The sequence below is a fragment of the Pollachius pollachius genome (assembly GCF_949987615.1).
Source record: "Pollachius pollachius genome assembly, chromosome: 16".
In the NCBI taxonomy this organism is placed as follows: Eukaryota; Metazoa; Chordata; class Actinopteri; order Gadiformes; family Gadidae; genus Pollachius; species Pollachius pollachius.
The window spans coordinates 6,841,368-6,859,003 of record NC_136949.1 but is presented as its reverse complement, the minus strand read 5'-3'; the positions used below and the strand labels follow the sequence as shown (position 1 = coordinate 6,859,003).

The following is a 17,636-nucleotide window of genomic DNA, read 5'->3' as shown; positions in this document are numbered from 1 at the left end:
AGTATATATCCTGAGGCCCTCTTTCATATTAAACAGACCCCAGGTCTCTAGCTCACTGCCAAGTGTCCTTGACCTTTAGGTCACCTACTAAGTACTTCACTTCCTGTAGGGCTAGATTCGTAGTATATTATCGCTAATTTGAGTTAACCTTAATGCCCTGAATCATATAAAAGAGAATAGACGTCTCTATATCGCCAAGTCATTCAGTGCCCCCATATACAATAAGTGTTTGAATCACTTATTGTATGAAAGATTCTAGTAGCCTTTTAAGATGAATTACGTCTGCATTTTACTTTGATTGCATTTACGCTTCAAAAACATTTAAGGGGGCATTCATTTCTCATGTTTATCTATATAAATAAAATATATGTATACAATAAAGTGGATTTTCGGCAGAAGTAAAGCGAACATAAACTTCCTGGTTGGCAAACAAAACAGGTCGGCCCAGTCCGTCCCAGAGAAGAAGAAATGACACCCCTGGATCACTCAAAAATATACATTTTTATTGAAAGAACATCATCCAACAACGTATTAATGTGTCATGATCATCTTGCTAGACAAAATGTATTTTGTTTATATTTCTATACAGGAATGGGTTATTTCAATGGAAGCAGAGCAAACATGAACGTCCGTTCTATCACACAAAAACACGTTCCCCTAATCCCAAAGAAGAATAAATGTCAATGTTTATCATCACTTGATCAAATTGTGCTTAACACAACAGCTCAGATGACTACACAACGCAAAGACATTGATTAAAACAACATGCAAGCTGAGTGGTGTAAGGGATAGTAGCGTCCATACGAATCATCATGGCAACAATAGAAAATGTTGCATTAATTAACATACTAATCGTCATATACATTCACTGACTCAAGATTACGAAATAAAACGTGCATTTATCGCTAGAAATGTTATCAAAACGCATTTTAATGCTGAAAGAACTTAAAATCTTGTATTTTCCACTGTCAAAAAAAACAATGTCATCCATTTTGTTTGGCAAGAAAGAACCTTGACATATTGTACAGTTTACGTACTTTACAGTATTGCTGTTTCTTCGTACAGTCGATAGGGGGTTTAAACGTTCTTCTGGGTCTTGTTGGACGTCCTATACAAACAACCTATTCTGTCATTTAGGGTTGAGGACAGGCATGTTATGGGAATTAACCATCACTCTTTATCATCTCCCGGAGAGTACATTGACTTGCTGCATTATTTTTAAACATATACATGTAAACCTTGTACATATACAGTGAAGTAAAATCAGTAAAAAAAAAAGATTGTCAGTGTTCACATTTGGTATTACATTCTCAATTATGATATAATTGAGAATGTATATTTGATATATACAAATATGGTATTCATACAATAAATCTAAAACTTAAAAAGATTTAAACAAAAGGAAAAATACGATAATTTGTGATATATTTGGTGTTAACATGTGGAGCCAATAAACACAAATGTATTCCATTATGCAATGAATCAGTAGGTTAATGGTAGAATACCGATTAGAAAGGTAATGTTTCCTCTTTAACGTGTCAATTACCATAAGGCTACACTAATGGGGGACACCGTGGGATAAGTTTAACATTACCGCTGAAAAATGGGAAATAGAGTCCCGTGAACTCGCGTGTGATTGTACTTATGACTTGTTTCGTGTCAAGATCATAAAATAACAGCTTTCCTTTGTCCTGTTCAAACTGTACTCTGATCTTCTTAGGAAAGTAGTCGGCTCTTATAAAAGGGCCATAACCGGAACGTCCAAGTGTACATTCACCTAGAAAGCTACTGCAGGTGAAGAGACCGGCCTGTGTCTCCTCGTCATCTTTTGTCGTAACCCCAATTTGCCAATTATCCCCTAACTGTACATCCCAGGTGTGTATCCCTGAGCTAATCCCAGTGGAGCCAAGGACATGAACCTGCATACGTCTCTCTGGGTTTGAAGGGACTTCTTCCCTTTCATTGTTTATCGTCAAACTCATCAAATCCTCTGACACAATCTGGTCGGACTTTGCAGTGTTGGGATCCAAACAGAAAGGTGCTAAATGGAAGAAAAAGTATATGTATAAAAAATGCATGATACTTTTAGGCAAGTAAAGTCCAGTTGATTACAAGTCAAAAGGCTTTCTTATTAATACTAATATGAATTGTATGACGATTAAGGGACTATTCCTTTTATTTCTTACTGTATTGTATGATGCTCTTTATCTTCTTCCAGACGTGGAAGAGCATGTTCCCTCTGTGTTTGGCCTCATCGATGAGGGCCCCTGAAGGGGTCTCAGGGTCTGGCAGTGTACACTGGGCCCTGCGGGGACAGGCAGCAAGTCAACAAGGGTTCTGACAATCGGTGCTGTGCTTGGAAAATAAAAATGACGGAAATTGCCCGGGCAGAAATTACCTCTTTTTGATTGCTTCGTAGTTCTTTGGGTAAAGAACAAAATAAACTGTTATTGGAAATAATAATTTTTCATTTTGAGATAGTTATAGTAACGGGTAAAATTATAAATTCAGAATATTGAAGCAACTAATCACAATCATGAATGAGAGGTCTGTAGCCTCAAGGTCTGTCTCTGCAGCTTTCACGGTTTTGGAAAGAGAGGAAATCTCATCCATCAAATTGACGCGTCTGATCCCCATGGCCTGACTCTTCTTGTCCGCCTCTTTCCTTAGTCCATCGATGCGAGCAGCCTCCTCTGCACGCAGAAACTGGTAAAGTTTCTGGAATTCTCCTTTAATATTCTCTTCTGTCTGCTTTGCCTGTTTCTGCAATGATAGCCAAATGGATGAACTTAAGAAAATAATGGAATCACACATATTTTACAAATAGTTGCATGGATATTCAGTTTGTTCTTACATGAATATGGGTGTACATTTTGTCACATGTCAGTTTCTCTTCGTTAAAGTTGCTCAATTTGGTTCTCAAGTGCATCAGTGCAATCCTCAGTTCATTCTGCAAAATGTATCCTTTTATGTTAGGTGAGGCAAATACAATTAAAAATCAATTGTAGAGTTAATAGGTGGAGTTAACTGGAACTCAAAACAATGTCTCACTTTGTTATCTTCCGCTGCTTCATTGATGGGTACACATTGGTGTTTCTTGTGGTCCTTTGCGTCCTTGCAAATCACACAGATAGGCTTCTGGTGGTCCACGCAGAACAACTTGAGCCTCTCTCCGTGGGTCTCACAGAGGTCCTCCGCCGTCTGGCGCGACACCTCTTCCTTGAGCGACTCAGGTACTTTCTTTAGCTCGAGAACACATGGCGGTCGATTGTCCGCCTCGGGACGAGAAGAGCTCTTACCCATTTCAAACTACTTTGTTTCCTTCTTCTATAAAGAATCAGAGAAAGTTTCTACTTATAATTAAAAGGATAATACTAAATATTTGTCTTATTTCTTAACACATCTGTTCAATCCTTGATGGCATTCAAAAGCAAACAAAAGCAAGCCAATATTGTGTATATGTTGTCGGCTTGACGCTCTCTAGTCGCTATTACTCTCGCTTGAAAATGATGCAACATCATCTTCCTGTAACTGCTTCCAAAAGAGAAAGAAGTTTTTTTCTCTGCAACTTTATTGGCACAGGAAATAACAGCACTCTCCTGGCATAGCTAAGGAGAGTGGGACAACAAACAACTGTGTCTATGGTCTCTCTCTCTCTCTCTCTCTCTCCCTCTCTCTCTCTCTCTCTCTCTCTCTCTCTCTCTCTCTCTCTCTCTCTCTCAGGCATGGCCCTGGCGAATGAAGCAGGGCGTGTCACATACTTTGGGGTGCTATGGTAATGTCTGCTGGATTCACCTTTCCCCAAGCTGCTTTAAGTATTAAAGCTGTGGGTCGGGGGCAGGAGGCAGACTCCCTTGAGGCAGTTTCTGCACTAAAACGCTGATGTCCATAACCGTAAAACATTCAATCTACATGAAGCCAACAGGCTTTTAAAATGCTTTACGTCTGCCTTTTACTTTATTGATTGCATTTATGCTTCAAAAATATTTAAGGGGGCATTCATTTGTCATATCTTGTTAAAATAAAATATGAATAAAATTAAGCTTTGGAGCCGATTTTCGGCTAGAAGTAAAGCAAAAATAAACTTTGTGGTTGGCCCACACAACAGGTCGGCCTTGTCCGTCCCAAAGAATAAGAACAAATTTCCTCCCTGGATCACTTGAAAAAAGTTTTTATTGACAGAACATCATCCAATAATGGTTTTAATGTGGCATGATCATCTTGTTCAACAAAATGTATTTTATTTATATTTTCATATAGGAATGGATTATTTCAGCTGAAGCAGAGCGAACATGAACTTCCGCTCTGTCCCACAAAAACACGTTCCCCTAATCCCAAAGAAGAATAAATGTCATCCGTGGGTCACTTGATCAAATTGCACTTAACACAAGAGCTCAGATGACTACACAACGAAAAGACATTGAATAAAACAACATGCAAGTTGAGTGGTTTAAGGGATAGTAACATCCATACGAATCACCATGGCAACAATAGAAAACGTTGCATTAACTAACATACTAAATATCATATACATTCACTGACTCAAGATTATGAAATAAAACGTGCATTTATCGCTAGAAATGTTATCAAAATACAATTTAATGCTGAAAGAACTTAAAATGTTGTATTTTCCACTGTCAAAAAAAACAATGTCATTCGTTTTGTTTGGCAAGAAAGAACCTTGACATATTGTACAGTTTAAATACTATACAGTATTGCTGTTTCTTCAAACAGGCGATAGGGGGCTTAAACGTTCTTCTGGGTCTTGTTGGACGTCCTATACAAACAAACTATTCTGACATTTAGGTTTGAAGACAGGCATGTTATGGGAATGAACCATCACTCTTTGTACCCGGAGAGTACATTGACTTGCTGCATTATTTCTAAACATATACATGTAAACCTTGTACATATAGAGGGAAGTAAAATCAGTAAAATCTAAAGAATGTCCGGGTTTAAATTTGGCATTACATTCTCAATTATGTTTTACAATTATGTAAATCAGACAAAAATCTACGACTTAAAATAATTCAAACAAAAAATAAACCAAAGATCATAGATAATTTGTGATATATTTGGTATTAACAAAAAATGTTCCTGTGGAGCCAATAAACACAAATGTATTCCTTTATGCAGTGAATCAATAATGGCAGAATACGATTAGAAAGGTAATGTTTCCTCTTTAACGTGTCAATTACCATAAGGCTACACTAATGGGGGGCACTGTGGGATAAGTTTAACATCACCGCTGAAAAATGGGAAATAGAGTCCTGTGAACTTGTGTGTAATCGTGCTGATGGCTTTTTTTGTGTCAAGATCATAAAACATCAGCTTTCCATTGTCATGTTCAAACTGTACTCTGATCTTCTTAGGACAGTTATCAACTGCTATCGGATAGTCTTCATTTTCTGGACTATGTTGAGCTACAACGAGACTGTCGTGGACGAAGAGACTAGCCCGGGTCTCCTCTTTAGTTTTTGTTAAAACCCCAACTTCGCAATTATCCCCTAACTGTACATCCCAGAAATGTATCCCAGAGCTAATCCCAGTGGAGCCAAGGACTTCACCATGCCACATGCATCTCTCTGGGTTTGAAGGGACTTCTCTCTTTTCGTTGTTTATCGTCAAACTCATTAAATCTTCTGACACAATCATGTTGGACTTTGCAGTGTTGGGATCCAAACGGCACGATGCTAAAAGTAAGAAAAAGTAAAATAAAAAAAAGATGTAGGATACTTTTGGACACATAAAGTCCAGTACAACACAAGTCAAAAGGCTTCTTACTATTTGTTCCCATATGAATTGTATGAATGATTAAGGGTCTATTCATTTTGTTACTTTATTTGTTACTTTCTTACTGTATTGAATGATGCTCTTCATCTTCTTCCAGACGTGGAAGAGCAGGTTCCCTCTGTGTTTGGCCTCATCGATGAGGGCCCCTGATGGAGTCTCAGGGTCTGGCAGTGTACACTGGGCCCTGCGGGGACAGCAAGTCAGCAAGTCATCGGTGCTGGGCTTGGAAAATAAAATTGGATGGGAATTGCCAGGGCAGAAATTACCTCTTTTTGATTGCTTCGTAGTTCTTTGGGTAGAGGACCAGGACCAAAACAAATGGTTATTGGAAATAATATGTTTCACTTTGAGATGGTTATAGAAATGGGTAAAAGTATGAATTCAGAATATTGAAGCAAATAATTACAAGCATGAATGAGAGGTCTGCAGCCTCCAGGTTCTTCTCTGTAGCTTTCACGGTTTTGGAAAGAGAGGAAGTCTCAGCAATCAAATTGACGCGTCTGATCTGCATGGCCTGACTCTTCTTGTCCGCCTCTTTCCTAAGTCCATCGATGCGAGCAGCCTGCTCTGCACGCAAAAACTGTTCAAGTTTCTTGAATTCTCCTTTAATCCTCTCTTCTGTCTGCTCTGCCTGTTTCTGTAGTGAAAGCCAAATTGATAAACTTAAATTGTAATTCCAGTGAAAATTAAACCCAGGGTCTTTTTTGGCACAAAGACCCATAAAATAAGCCCTCCAGACACGTTTTTTTATTGATAATTGAGTATAGAGCGTTCCTTTGATTGTCCAGAGCAATGTAACAGACCAAATGGCTTCCATGTTATTTGCTAGGGGCAGTGTGAACGCTTCCAAATCAAAAAGATGTAACCACTAATATTGCTCAGAATAACACCAAACATCTGCAGTAGCATGACTATGGTCCCAACACATAAACCTAAGCATCAACAATTTAGTTAACGTACCGGGAGTTTATTAAAAAAGACTGTTTTCCAAGTCTGTGCCTTATCGGTATGTCAATGTTTCGTGGAAGTCCACACAAGTCGATAACCGGCTACCCTGAACAATGTTTTAGGCACCTTTAATATATTATTTACTGTATTATATATTCCCTAGTCATGCTACTGCAGAGGTTTGGCGCTATTTTGAGCAATATTAGTGGTTAAAACTTTTCGATTTGGAAGCGTTCACACTGCCCCAAGCCAATAACATGGAAGGGCATTTGGGCTGTTACATTGCTCCGGACATACGCGGGCGAGCTCTATACTCGATTATCAACGAAAAATAGTGTCTGGAGGACTTATTTTATGGGTCTTCATGCCGAAAAAGAACCTGGGCTCAATTTTTATCAGAATTACACTTTAAAAAAGAATTGAATGAAACATATTTTACAAATACTTGCATATATATTCAGTTTTTTATTACCTGAATATGGGTGTACATTTGGTCACATGTCAGTTTCTCTTCTTCAAATTTGCTCAATTTTGTTCTCAACTGCATCAGTGCAATCCTCAGTTCTTTCTGCAACATTCATCATTTCATGTTAGGTGTGGCAAATAAAATAAAATCTATCTAGCAACATCAGAAAAGATAACATTCGTATGCCTAGTTTCAGGTTAAGTTAATTGTAATCCAAACAAATGTCTCACTTTGTTATCTTCCGCTGCTTCATTGATGGGTACACATTGGTGTTTCTTGTGGTCCTTCGCGTCCTTGCAAATCACACAGATTGGCTTCTGGTGGTCCACGCAGAACAACTTCAGCCTCTCCCCGTGAGTGTCACACAGGTCCTCCGCCGTCTGGCGCGACGCCTCTTCCCTTAAGGAGTCAGCCAGGTTCTTTAGCGCGAGATTACGCGGCGGTCGATCCAAGGAAAACATCTCCTTGCAGACTGGACACGTCTTGCTTCCTTTCTGTGTCCACCATTCCTGGATGCAGTTTTTGCAGAAGCTGTGACCGCACAGTAGCACGATGGGATCGCTGTAGAAGCCACAGCACACGGGGCATAGGCAGTCCTCCTCGGGACGAGGAGAGCTCGTAGCCATTTCGATCTACTTCTGTTTCCTTCTCAGGAAGATTCTACTTATACCTTAAAGGATAATCCTAAATCTTTGTCTTATTTTTTCACATCTGCTCAACGCTCGATGGCATTCACAAGCAAACAAAAGCAAGCCAATCTTCTGTACATGTTGTTGGCTTGACGCTCCATTAATCCCTTTTTACTTTTACTTTTGCTTTCCTTTTTACACACACTGTAACTGCTGCAAAACGGGAAGGAGACTTTTTGTTCCCTGCAACTTTATTGGCCCAGGAGATTACAGCACTCTCCTGGTTTAGCCTATAGTAGAGTGCGATAACAAACAACTGTGGCTTTGTTTAATTATGACTCGTGTTAGTTTATATGTTTCGACACACACACACACACACACACACACACACACACACACACACACACACACACACACACACACACACAGAGAGAGAGCTGCTTTAAGTTTTACTGTAAGGGGGCATTCATTTGTCATGTTTATCTTGATCAACAAAATAAATGTATAAAATGAAGCTTTTAAGCGGATTTTCAGGCAGAAGTAAAGCAAACATAAACGTCCTGTTTGGCCAACAAAAACAGGTCGGCCTAGTCCGTCCCAGAGAAGAAGAACAAATGACACCCCTGAGTCGCTGGAGAATAGACGTTTTTATTGAAAGACAGCGTATTAAGGTGTCATGATCATCTTGGTAAAATGTAATTTGTTTGTATTTTTATACAGGAATGGATTATTTCAGAGGAAGCAGAGCGAAGATGAACTTCCGTTCTGTCCCATAAAAACACGTTCCCCTATTCCCAAAGAAGAATAAATGTCATCCATGGGTCACTTGATCACATAGCACTTAGCACAACAGCTCAGATGACTACACAACGCAAAGACATTGATTAAAACAACATGCAAGCTGAGTGGTTTCAGGGATAGTAGCATCCATAAGAATCACCATGGCAACAATAGAAAACGTTGCATTAACGTACTAAACATCATATACATTCACTGACTCAAGATTACAAAATAAAATGCACATTTATCACTAGAAATGTTTTCAAAACGCATTTTAATGCTGAAACTATCTTAAAATGTCGCATTTTCCTCTGAGAATAAAACCAATGTCATCCATTTTGTTTTGGCAAGAAAGAACCTTCAGATAGGTGACGTATTGCTGTTTCTTCGAACTGTTCGATAGGGGGTTTAAACGTTCATCTAGGTTTTTTTGGACGTCCTATACAATCAACCTATTCTGTCATTTAGGTTGGAGGACTGGTATGTTATGGGAATTAACCATCACTCTTTAACATCTTCCAGAGAGTACATTGACTTGCTGCATAGTCTACACATATGCATGTACTTCACATATACAGTGAAGTAAGTTGAGTAAAATCAAAAGATTATCAAGATTTGCATTTGGCATTACATTCTCAATTATGATTTACAATTATGTAAATCATACAGTAAATCTACAACTTAAAATGATTCAAACAAAAAAGAAAAAATACGATCATTTTTGATATATTTGGTGTTACCATGTTCCTGTGGAGCCAATTAACACAAATGTATTCCTGTATGCATTGAATCAGTAGGTTAAAGGTAGAATACCGATTAGAAAGTTCATTATTCCTCTTAAACGTGTCAATTACCATAAGGCTACACTAGTGGGGGCACCGTGGGATAAGTTTGACATCACCACGGAAAAATGGGAAATAGAGTCCCGTGAACTCGCGTGTGATTGTACTTATGACTTGTTTCGTGTCAAGATCATAAAACAACAGCTTTCCTTTGTCCTGTTCAAACCATACTCTGATCTTCTTAGGAAAGTTATCAACTGCTATTGGATCGTCTTCATTTTCTGGACTTTGCTGAACTACAACGTGACTGTCACGGATGAAGAGACTAGCCCGGGTCTCCTCTTTAGTTTTCGTTATAACCCCAACTTCGCAATAACCCCCTAACTGTACATCCCAGGTGGGTATCGCAGAGCTAATCCAAGTGGAGCCAAGGACATGAACATGCCCCATGCATCTCTCTGGGTTTGAAGGGACTTCTTCCCTTTCGTGGTTTATCAACAAACTCATCAAATCCTCTGACACAATCATGTGAGACTTTGCAGTGTTGGGATCCAAAGAGAAAGGTGCTAAATGGAAGAAAAAGTATAATTAAAAAAATACATGTATGATACTTTTAAACATGTAAAGTCCAGTTGAACACAAGTGGAAAGGCTTCTTATTATTTATTCTGATATGAATTGTATGACTGATTAAGGGCCTATTCATTTTTTATTCCTTACTGTATTGAATGATGCTCTTCATCGTCTCCCAGACGTGGAAGAGCAGGTTCCCTCTGTGTGTGGCCTCATCAATAAGGGCCCCTGATGGAGTCTTAGGGTCTGGCAGGGTACACTGGGCCCTGCAGGGACAGGCAGCAAGTCAGCAAGGGTTCTGACAATCGGTGGCGGGCTTGGAAAGAAAAAATGGACGGGAATTATCAGGGCAGAAATTACCTCTTTTTGATTGCTTTGTAGTTCTTTGGGTAGAGGACAAAACAAATGGTTATGGAAATAATATTGTTCACTCTGAGATGGTTATAGTAACAGTTAAAAGTTTAATTTCAGTATATTAAAGCAAATAATCACACGCATGAATGAGAGGTCTGCAGCATTCAGGTCCGTCTCTGCAGCTTTCATGGTTTTGGAAATAGAGGAAATCTCAGCAATCAAATTGACTCGTCTGATCTGCATGGCTTGACTCTTCTTTTCCTCCTCTTTCCTTAGTCCATCGATACGAGTAGCCTCCTCTGCACGCAGAAACTGGTAAAGTTTCCGGAATTCTCCTTTGATATTCTTTTCCGTCTGCTGTGCCTGTTTCTGCAATGACAGCCAAATGGATAAACTTAAGAATACAATGGCATTAAACATATTTTACAAATACTTGCATCTATATTCAGTTTGTTCTTACCTGAATGTGGGTGTACATTTTGTCACATGTCAGTTTCTCTTCTTTAAATTTTCTCAATTTGGTTCTCAAGTGAATCAGTGCAATCCTCAGCTCTTTCTGCAACATTCATCATTTAATGTTAGGTGAGGCAAATAAAATAAAAAATCAATCTAGCAACATCTGAAAAGATAACATGTGTAGGCCTACTTTAGGCCTACACGTTTAACTTTCAGGTTAAGTTATTTGTAACCCAAAACAATGTCTCACTTTGTTATCTTCCGCTGCTTCATTGATGGGTACACATTGGTGTTTCTTGTGGTCCTTTGCGTCGCTGCAAATCACACAGATAGGCTTCTGGTGGTCCACGCAGAACAACTTCAGCCTCTCTTCGTGGGTCTCACACAGGTCCTCCGCCGTCTGGCGCAACGCCTCTTCCCTTAAGGAGTCAGCCAGGTTCTTTAGCGCGAGATTACGCGGCGGTCGATCCAAGGAAAACATTTCCTTGCAGACTGGACACGTCTTGCTTCCTTTCTGTGTCCACCATTCCTGGATGCAGTTTTTGCAGAAACTGTGACCGCACAGTAGCATGATGGGATCGCTGTAGAAGTCGCGGCACACGGGGCATAGGCAGTCCTCCTCGGGACGAGAAGCCATCGTAGCCATTTTGATCTACTTCTTTCAATTCCTTTCTTCTATAAAGAATCAGAGAAAGATTCTACTGATACTTAGGATAGATAGAATAGAATGTCATTTTTGCCATATCTGTACAACTCTTGGTGGCATTCAAAAGCAAACAAAAGCAAGCCAATCCTGAGTAGATGTTGTCGGCTTGACGCTCTCTAAATCCCTTTTTACTTTCACTTTGACAAAATGATGCAACATCATCTTCCTGTGACACCTGCAAAAGGTGAAGGAGCCTATTTTTTCTCTGTAACTTTATTGGCCAAGGAGATCATAGCACTCTCCTGGTACAGCCAGGAAACACACACACACACACACACACACACACACACACACACACACAAACACACACACATACACACACACACATACACACAAACACACACACACACACACACACACACACACACCCTCACACACACACACACACACACACACACACACACACACACACACACACACACACACAATTGTCATGTGGCCATGTGATGCATATTCTTTACTTTTAACCTATCTCTCTATCTCTCTCTCTATTCTACAATCAAATAAATCGAAATAAATGAAGCAGGGCGTGTCACATCCATTGGGGTGCTATGGTAATGTCTCCTGGATTTATCTTTTCCCAGGCCGTTTTAATTATTACTGTAACGGAGCATTAATTTGTAATGTTTATCTTGATAAACAAAATAAATGTATAAAATTAAGCTTTGGAGCGGATTTTCAGGCAGAAGTAAAGCAAACATAAACTTCCTGTTTGGCCAACAAAACAGGTCGACCCAGTCCATCCCAGAGAAGAACAACAAATGTCATCCCTGAGTCGCTGGAGAACATACGTTTTTATTAAAAGAGAGTGTATTAAGGTGTCATGATCATCTTGTTAAGCATAATGTATTTTGTTTATATTATTATATAGAAATGGATTATTTCAGCGGAAGCAGAGCGAACATGAAGTTCCCTTCTGTCACATGAAAAAATGTTCCCTAATCCCAAAGAAGAATAAATGTCATCCGTGGGTCCCTTCATCAAATACCACTTAACACAACAGCTCAGATGACTACACAACGCAAAGACATTGATTAAAACAACATGCAAGCTGAGTGGTTTAAGGGATAGTAGTGACCATATGAATCACCATGGAAACAATAGAAAATGTTGCATTAACTAAACTTCCTTCGATAGGAGGTTTAAACATTCATCTGCGTCTTTTTGGACGTCCTATACAAACAACCTATTCCGTCATTTAGGTTAGAGGACAGGCATGTTAGGGGAATGAATAATCAATCTATAATAATAATCAATATTCTTTACATATTCATGAACTTCACATATACAGTGAAGTAAGATCAGTAAAATCAAAAGACTTTCAGGGTTTACATTTGGCATTACATTCTCACTTATGATTTACAATTATATAAATCGTACAATAAATCCAAAATGTAAATGATTCAAACTAAAAAGAAATATTACGATAATTTGTGATATATTTGGTGTTACCATGTTCCTGTGGAGCCAATAAACACAAAAATGTATTCCTGTAAGCAGTGAATCAGTATGTTAATGGTAGAACACCGATTAGAGGTAAGGTAATGTTTCCTCCTTAACGTGTCTATTACCATAGGGCTACACTAATGGGGGGCACCGTGGGATAAGTTTGACATCACCGCTGAAAAATGGGAAATAGAGTCCCGTGAACTCGCGTGTGATTGTACTTATGACTTGTTTCGTGTCAAGATCATAAAACAACAGCTTTCCTTTATCAAGTTCAAACTGTACTCTGATCTTCTTAGGAAAGTTATCAACTGCTATCGGATAGTCTTCATTTTCTGGACTATTTTGAGTTGCAACGAGACTGTCGTGGACGAAGAGACTAGCCCGGATCTCCTCTTTAGTTTTTTTTATTACCCCAATTTCCCAATAATCCCCTAACTGTACATCCCAGGAGTGTATCCCGGAGCTAATCCAAGTGGAGCCAAGGACTTCACCATGCCGCATGCATCTCTCTGGGTTTGAAGGGAGTTCTTCCCTTTCGTTGTTTATCGTCAAACTCATCAAATCCTCTGACACAATCATGTGAGACTTTGCAGAGTTGGGATCCAAACAAAAAGGTGCTAAACGGAAGGAAAATAATATAATTTGAATCAATCAATCGTTTATTTAACAAGGTAGAAATTCATTGAGATTAAAATCTCTTTCTCTAACGAGAATTACCTGGCCAAGAAGTCAGCACCATGATAAAATAAACACAATCAACAGTCACACACAATTCTCTCAAACTCAGCACCAGTCAATGTACAGTACAAGATAGGGACACAGCTATGTATGAAAATTAAAAAAAATAGTACAGTTCAAAAAAAATTAATAAACCGCGACAAACAAAATGAATACACCTGGCTGTTATCAAAAATTTAAAAATAGGATGTTTGATATTTTTAGAATTATAAAGTACAATTGAACACAAGTCAAAATGCTTCTTATTATTTATTTATATATGAATTGTATGATTGATTAAGGGTCTATTATGTTTTTTATTCCTTACTGTATTGTATGATGATCTTCATCTTCTGCCAGACGTGGAAGAGCAGGTTCCCTCTGTGTGTGGCCTCATCGATGAGGGCCCCTGAAGGGGTCTCAGGGTCTGGCAGGGTACACTGGGCCCTGCAGGGACAGGCAGCAAGTCAGCAAGGGTTCTGACAATCGGTGCTGGGCTTGGAAAATATAAATAGACGGGAATTGCCAGGGCAGAAATTACCTCTTTTTGATTGCTTCGTAGTTCTTTGGGTAGAGGACAAAACAAATGGTTATGGAAATAATATGTTTCACTTTGAAATGGTTATAGTAACAGGTAAAAGCATAAATTCAGAATATTTAAAGAAATAATCACAAGCATGAATGAGAGGTCTTCAGCCTTCAGGTCTGTCTCTGCAGCTTTCATGGTTTTGGAAAGAGAGGAAGTCTCAGCAATCAAATTGACTCGTCTGATCTGCATGGCTTGACTCTTTTTTTCCACCTCTTTCCTTAGTCCATCGATGCGAGCAGCCTCCTCTGCACGCAGAAACTGGTAAAGTTTTTGGAATTCTCCTTTAATATTCTCTTCTGTCTGCTTTGCCTGTTTCTGCAATGACAGCCAAATGGATAAACTTAAGAAAACAATGGCATTAAACATATTATACAAATACTTGCATCTGTATTCAGTTTGTTCTTACCTGAATGTGGGTGTACATTTTGTCACATGTCAGTTTCTCTTCTTTAAATTTTCTCAATTTGGTTCTCAAGTGAATCAGTGCAATCCTCAGCTCTTTCTGCAACATTCATCATTTAATGTTAGGTGAGGCAAATAAAATAAAAAATCAATCTAGCAACATCTGAAAAGATAACATGTGTAGGCCTACTTTAGGCCTACACGTTTAACTTTCAGGTTAAGTTATTTGTAACCCAAAACAATGTCTCACTTTGTTATCTTCCGCTGCTTCATTGATGGGTACACATTGGTGTTTCTTGTGGTCCTTTGTGTCGCTGCAAATCACACAGATAGGCTTCTGGTGGTCCACGCAGAACAACTTCAGCCTCTCTCCATGGGTCTCACATCGGTCCTCCGCCGTCTGGCGCGACGCCTCTTCCCTTAAGGAGTCAGTCAGGTTCTTTAGCGCGAGATTACGCGGCGGTCGATCCAAGGAAAACATTTCCTTGCAGACTGGACACGTCTTGCTTCCTTTCTGTGTCCACCATTCCTGGATGCAGTTTTTGCAGAAACTGTGACCGCACAGTAGCATGATGGGATCGCTGTAGAAGTCACGGCACACGGGGCATAAGCAGTCCTCCTCTGGACGAGAAGCCATCGTAGCCATTTTGATCTACTTCTTTCAATTCCTTTCTTCTATAAAGAATCAGAGAAAGATTCTACTGATACTTAGGATAGATAGAATAGAATGTCATTTTTGCCATATCTGTACAACTCTTGGTGGCATTCAAAAGCAAACAAAAGCAAGCCAATCCTGAGTAGATGTTGTCGGCTTGACACTCTCTAAATCCCTTTTTACTTTCACTTTGACAAAATGATGCAACATCATCTTCCTGTGACACCTGCAAAAGGTGAAGGAGCCTATTTTTTCTCTGTAACTTTATTGGCCAAGGAGATCATAGCACTCTCCTGGTACAGCCAGGAAACACCCACACACACACACACACACACACACACACACACACACACACACACACACACACACACACACACACACACACACACACACACACACACAATTGTCATGTGGCCATGTGATGCATATTCTTTACTTTTAACCTATCTCTCTCTGTCCTACCATCAATATCGCCGTACAGAAGGCATGGTCCTGGTAAATGAAGCAGGGCGTGTCCCATACATCGGGGTGCTATGGTAATGTCTCCTGGATTTATCTTTTCCCGGGCTGCTTTAATTATTACTGTAAGGAGCATTCATTTGTCATGTTTATCTTGATAAACAAAATAAATGTATAAAATTAAGCTTTGGAGCGGATTTTCAGGAAGAAGTAAAGCAAACATAAACTTCCTGTTTGGCCAACAAAACAGGTCGACCCAGTCCATCTCAGAGAAGAAGAACAAATGTCATCCCTGAGTCACTGGAGAACATACGTTTTTATTGAAAGACAGCGTATTAAGGTGTCATGATCATCTTGTTAAACAAAATGTATTTTGTTTATATTTTTATATAGAAATGGATTATTTCAGCGGAAGCAGAGCGAAAATGAACTTCAGTTCTGTCACATGAAAAAACGTTCCCCAATCCCAAAGAAGATTAAATGTAGTCCGTGGGTCCCTTTATCAAATAGCACTAAACACAACAGCTCAGATGACTACACAACGCAAAGATATTGATTAAAACAACATGCAAGCTGAGTAGTTTCAGGGATGGTAGCGACCATACGAATCACCATGGCAACAATAGAAAACGTTGCATTAATTAACCCACCGGAACAAATCGGACTGATATCGGTATTGGCAGCTAGCCAAAGCTGCGGTATCGGTATTGAAAGTGGTATTGGGACATACCTAGTTAGGACCAACCAAGCAGAAAACGAATGATTCCCATGGCATTAATCCAATTAAATGGATTATAATGATCCTTCGCGTCCCTGCAAATCACACAGATAGGCTTCTGGTGGTCCACGCAGAACAACTTGAGCCTCTCCCCATGGGTCTCACAAAGGTCCACCGTCTGACGCGACGCCTCTTCCTTGAGCCTCTCAGGCTCATTCTTTAGCACGAAAAGACCATGCGGTCGATTGTCCTCCGCTAAACTACAAGAGTTTGTACCCATTCCGATCTACTTCTGTTTCCTTCTTCTATAAAGAATCAGAAGAAGATAATAATAAGATAATGCTAAATATTTGTCTTATTTTATATCAAATCTGGTCAATGCTCGATGGCATTCAAAAGCAAACTTAAAAGCAAGCCAATCTTGTGTAGCTGTTGTCATCTTCCCTTTTTTGCTTTCACTTTGACAAAATGACGCAACATCATCGTCCTGTGACAGCTGCAACAGGTGAAGGAGCCTTTTTTTTTTCTGCAACTTTATTGGCCCAGGAGATTACAGCACTCTCCTGGTATAACATAGGAGAGTTGGAGATAATAAACAACTCTGTCTTTGGTGAATTATTACTCGTTTTGGTTTAATGTTTTCGACACACAATTTGCATGTGGCCATGTGATGCATATTCTTTACTTTTAACCTCTCTCTCTCTCTCTCTCTCTCTCTCTCTCTCTCTCTCTCCATACAGAAGACATGGTCCTGGTGAATGAAGCAGGGCATGTCACATACTTTGGGGTGCTATGGTAATGTCTGCTGGATTCACCTTTCCCCAGGCTGCTTTAAGTATTAAAGCTGTGGGTCGGGGGCAGGAGGCGGACTCCCTTGAGGCAGTTTCTGCACTAAAACGCTGATGTCCATAACCGTAAAACATTCAATCTACATGAAGCCAACAGGGCTTGGATCTGGCTACAGTATTGTCTCCAGGGCCATGCAGTAAAGGGGCCCTGAGCTGCTATAGACTGGAAGCAGGAGGGAAAGTGCAGCCGATGGTAAACTAATTTGGCCTGAGGTTTCGGAGAGACACCCACTCAAAGACTGGGAATGCGGAAACACAATATACTGTGTGCACCTGTAAGGAATATAATAACAGCTTGTTGCTCAAACATGGG

At 39.6% G+C, this 17,636-nt stretch overlaps 3 protein-coding genes across 6 annotated transcripts; all 3 read right to left on the bottom strand.

The window, feature by feature from the left end:
• Positions 1 to 482: 482 nt before the first annotated feature.
• LOC307088382 (E3 ubiquitin-protein ligase TRIM68-like) lies at positions 483 to 8,018 on the bottom strand. Its single transcript, XM_079754239.1, has 12 exons — positions 7,438 to 8,018; positions 7,214 to 7,309; positions 6,200 to 6,430; positions 6,060 to 6,082; positions 5,859 to 5,977; positions 5,212 to 5,693; positions 3,052 to 3,309; positions 2,855 to 2,950; positions 2,533 to 2,763; positions 2,399 to 2,421; positions 2,187 to 2,305; positions 483 to 2,041 (listed from the first exon to the last, which is right to left on the bottom strand). The coding sequence occupies exons 1-12, from the start codon at positions 7,831 to 7,833 to the stop codon at positions 1,554 to 1,556; spliced, it is 2,562 nt and encodes an 853-aa protein (XP_079610365.1). The 5' UTR covers positions 7,834 to 8,018; the 3' UTR covers positions 483 to 1,553.
• Positions 8,019 to 8,470: 452 nt separating this feature from the next.
• On the bottom strand, positions 8,471 to 11,612 carry LOC307088229 (E3 ubiquitin-protein ligase TRIM35-like). Its single transcript, XM_079754056.1, has 6 exons — positions 11,031 to 11,612; positions 10,785 to 10,880; positions 10,463 to 10,693; positions 10,331 to 10,353; positions 10,118 to 10,236; positions 8,471 to 9,964 (listed from the first exon to the last, which is right to left on the bottom strand). Exons 1-6 carry the CDS (start codon positions 11,424 to 11,426, stop codon positions 9,483 to 9,485), a joined length of 1,347 nt encoding a protein of 448 aa, XP_079610182.1. The 5' UTR covers positions 11,427 to 11,612; the 3' UTR covers positions 8,471 to 9,482.
• Positions 11,613 to 12,272: 660 nt separating this feature from the next.
• LOC307087750 (E3 ubiquitin-protein ligase TRIM35-like) lies at positions 12,273 to 16,910 on the bottom strand. 4 transcript variants are annotated; one of them, XM_079753391.1, is made up of 7 exons: positions 15,761 to 16,910; positions 14,894 to 15,318; positions 14,648 to 14,743; positions 14,326 to 14,556; positions 14,194 to 14,216; positions 13,981 to 14,099; positions 12,273 to 13,552 (listed from the first exon to the last, which is right to left on the bottom strand). In XM_079753391.1, the coding sequence occupies exons 2-7, from the start codon at positions 15,287 to 15,289 to the stop codon at positions 13,065 to 13,067; spliced, it is 1,353 nt and encodes a 450-aa protein (XP_079609517.1). In that variant the 5' UTR covers positions 15,290 to 15,318; positions 15,761 to 16,910; the 3' UTR covers positions 12,273 to 13,064. The 4 variants fall into 4 exon arrangements, with proteins under 4 accessions (XP_079609517.1, XP_079609516.1, XP_079609518.1 ...); XM_079753390.1 differs by having other exon boundaries at positions 14,894 to 15,880; positions 16,488 to 16,910; XM_079753392.1 differs by having other exon boundaries at positions 16,488 to 16,910.
• Positions 16,911 to 17,636: the final 726 nt, after the last annotated feature.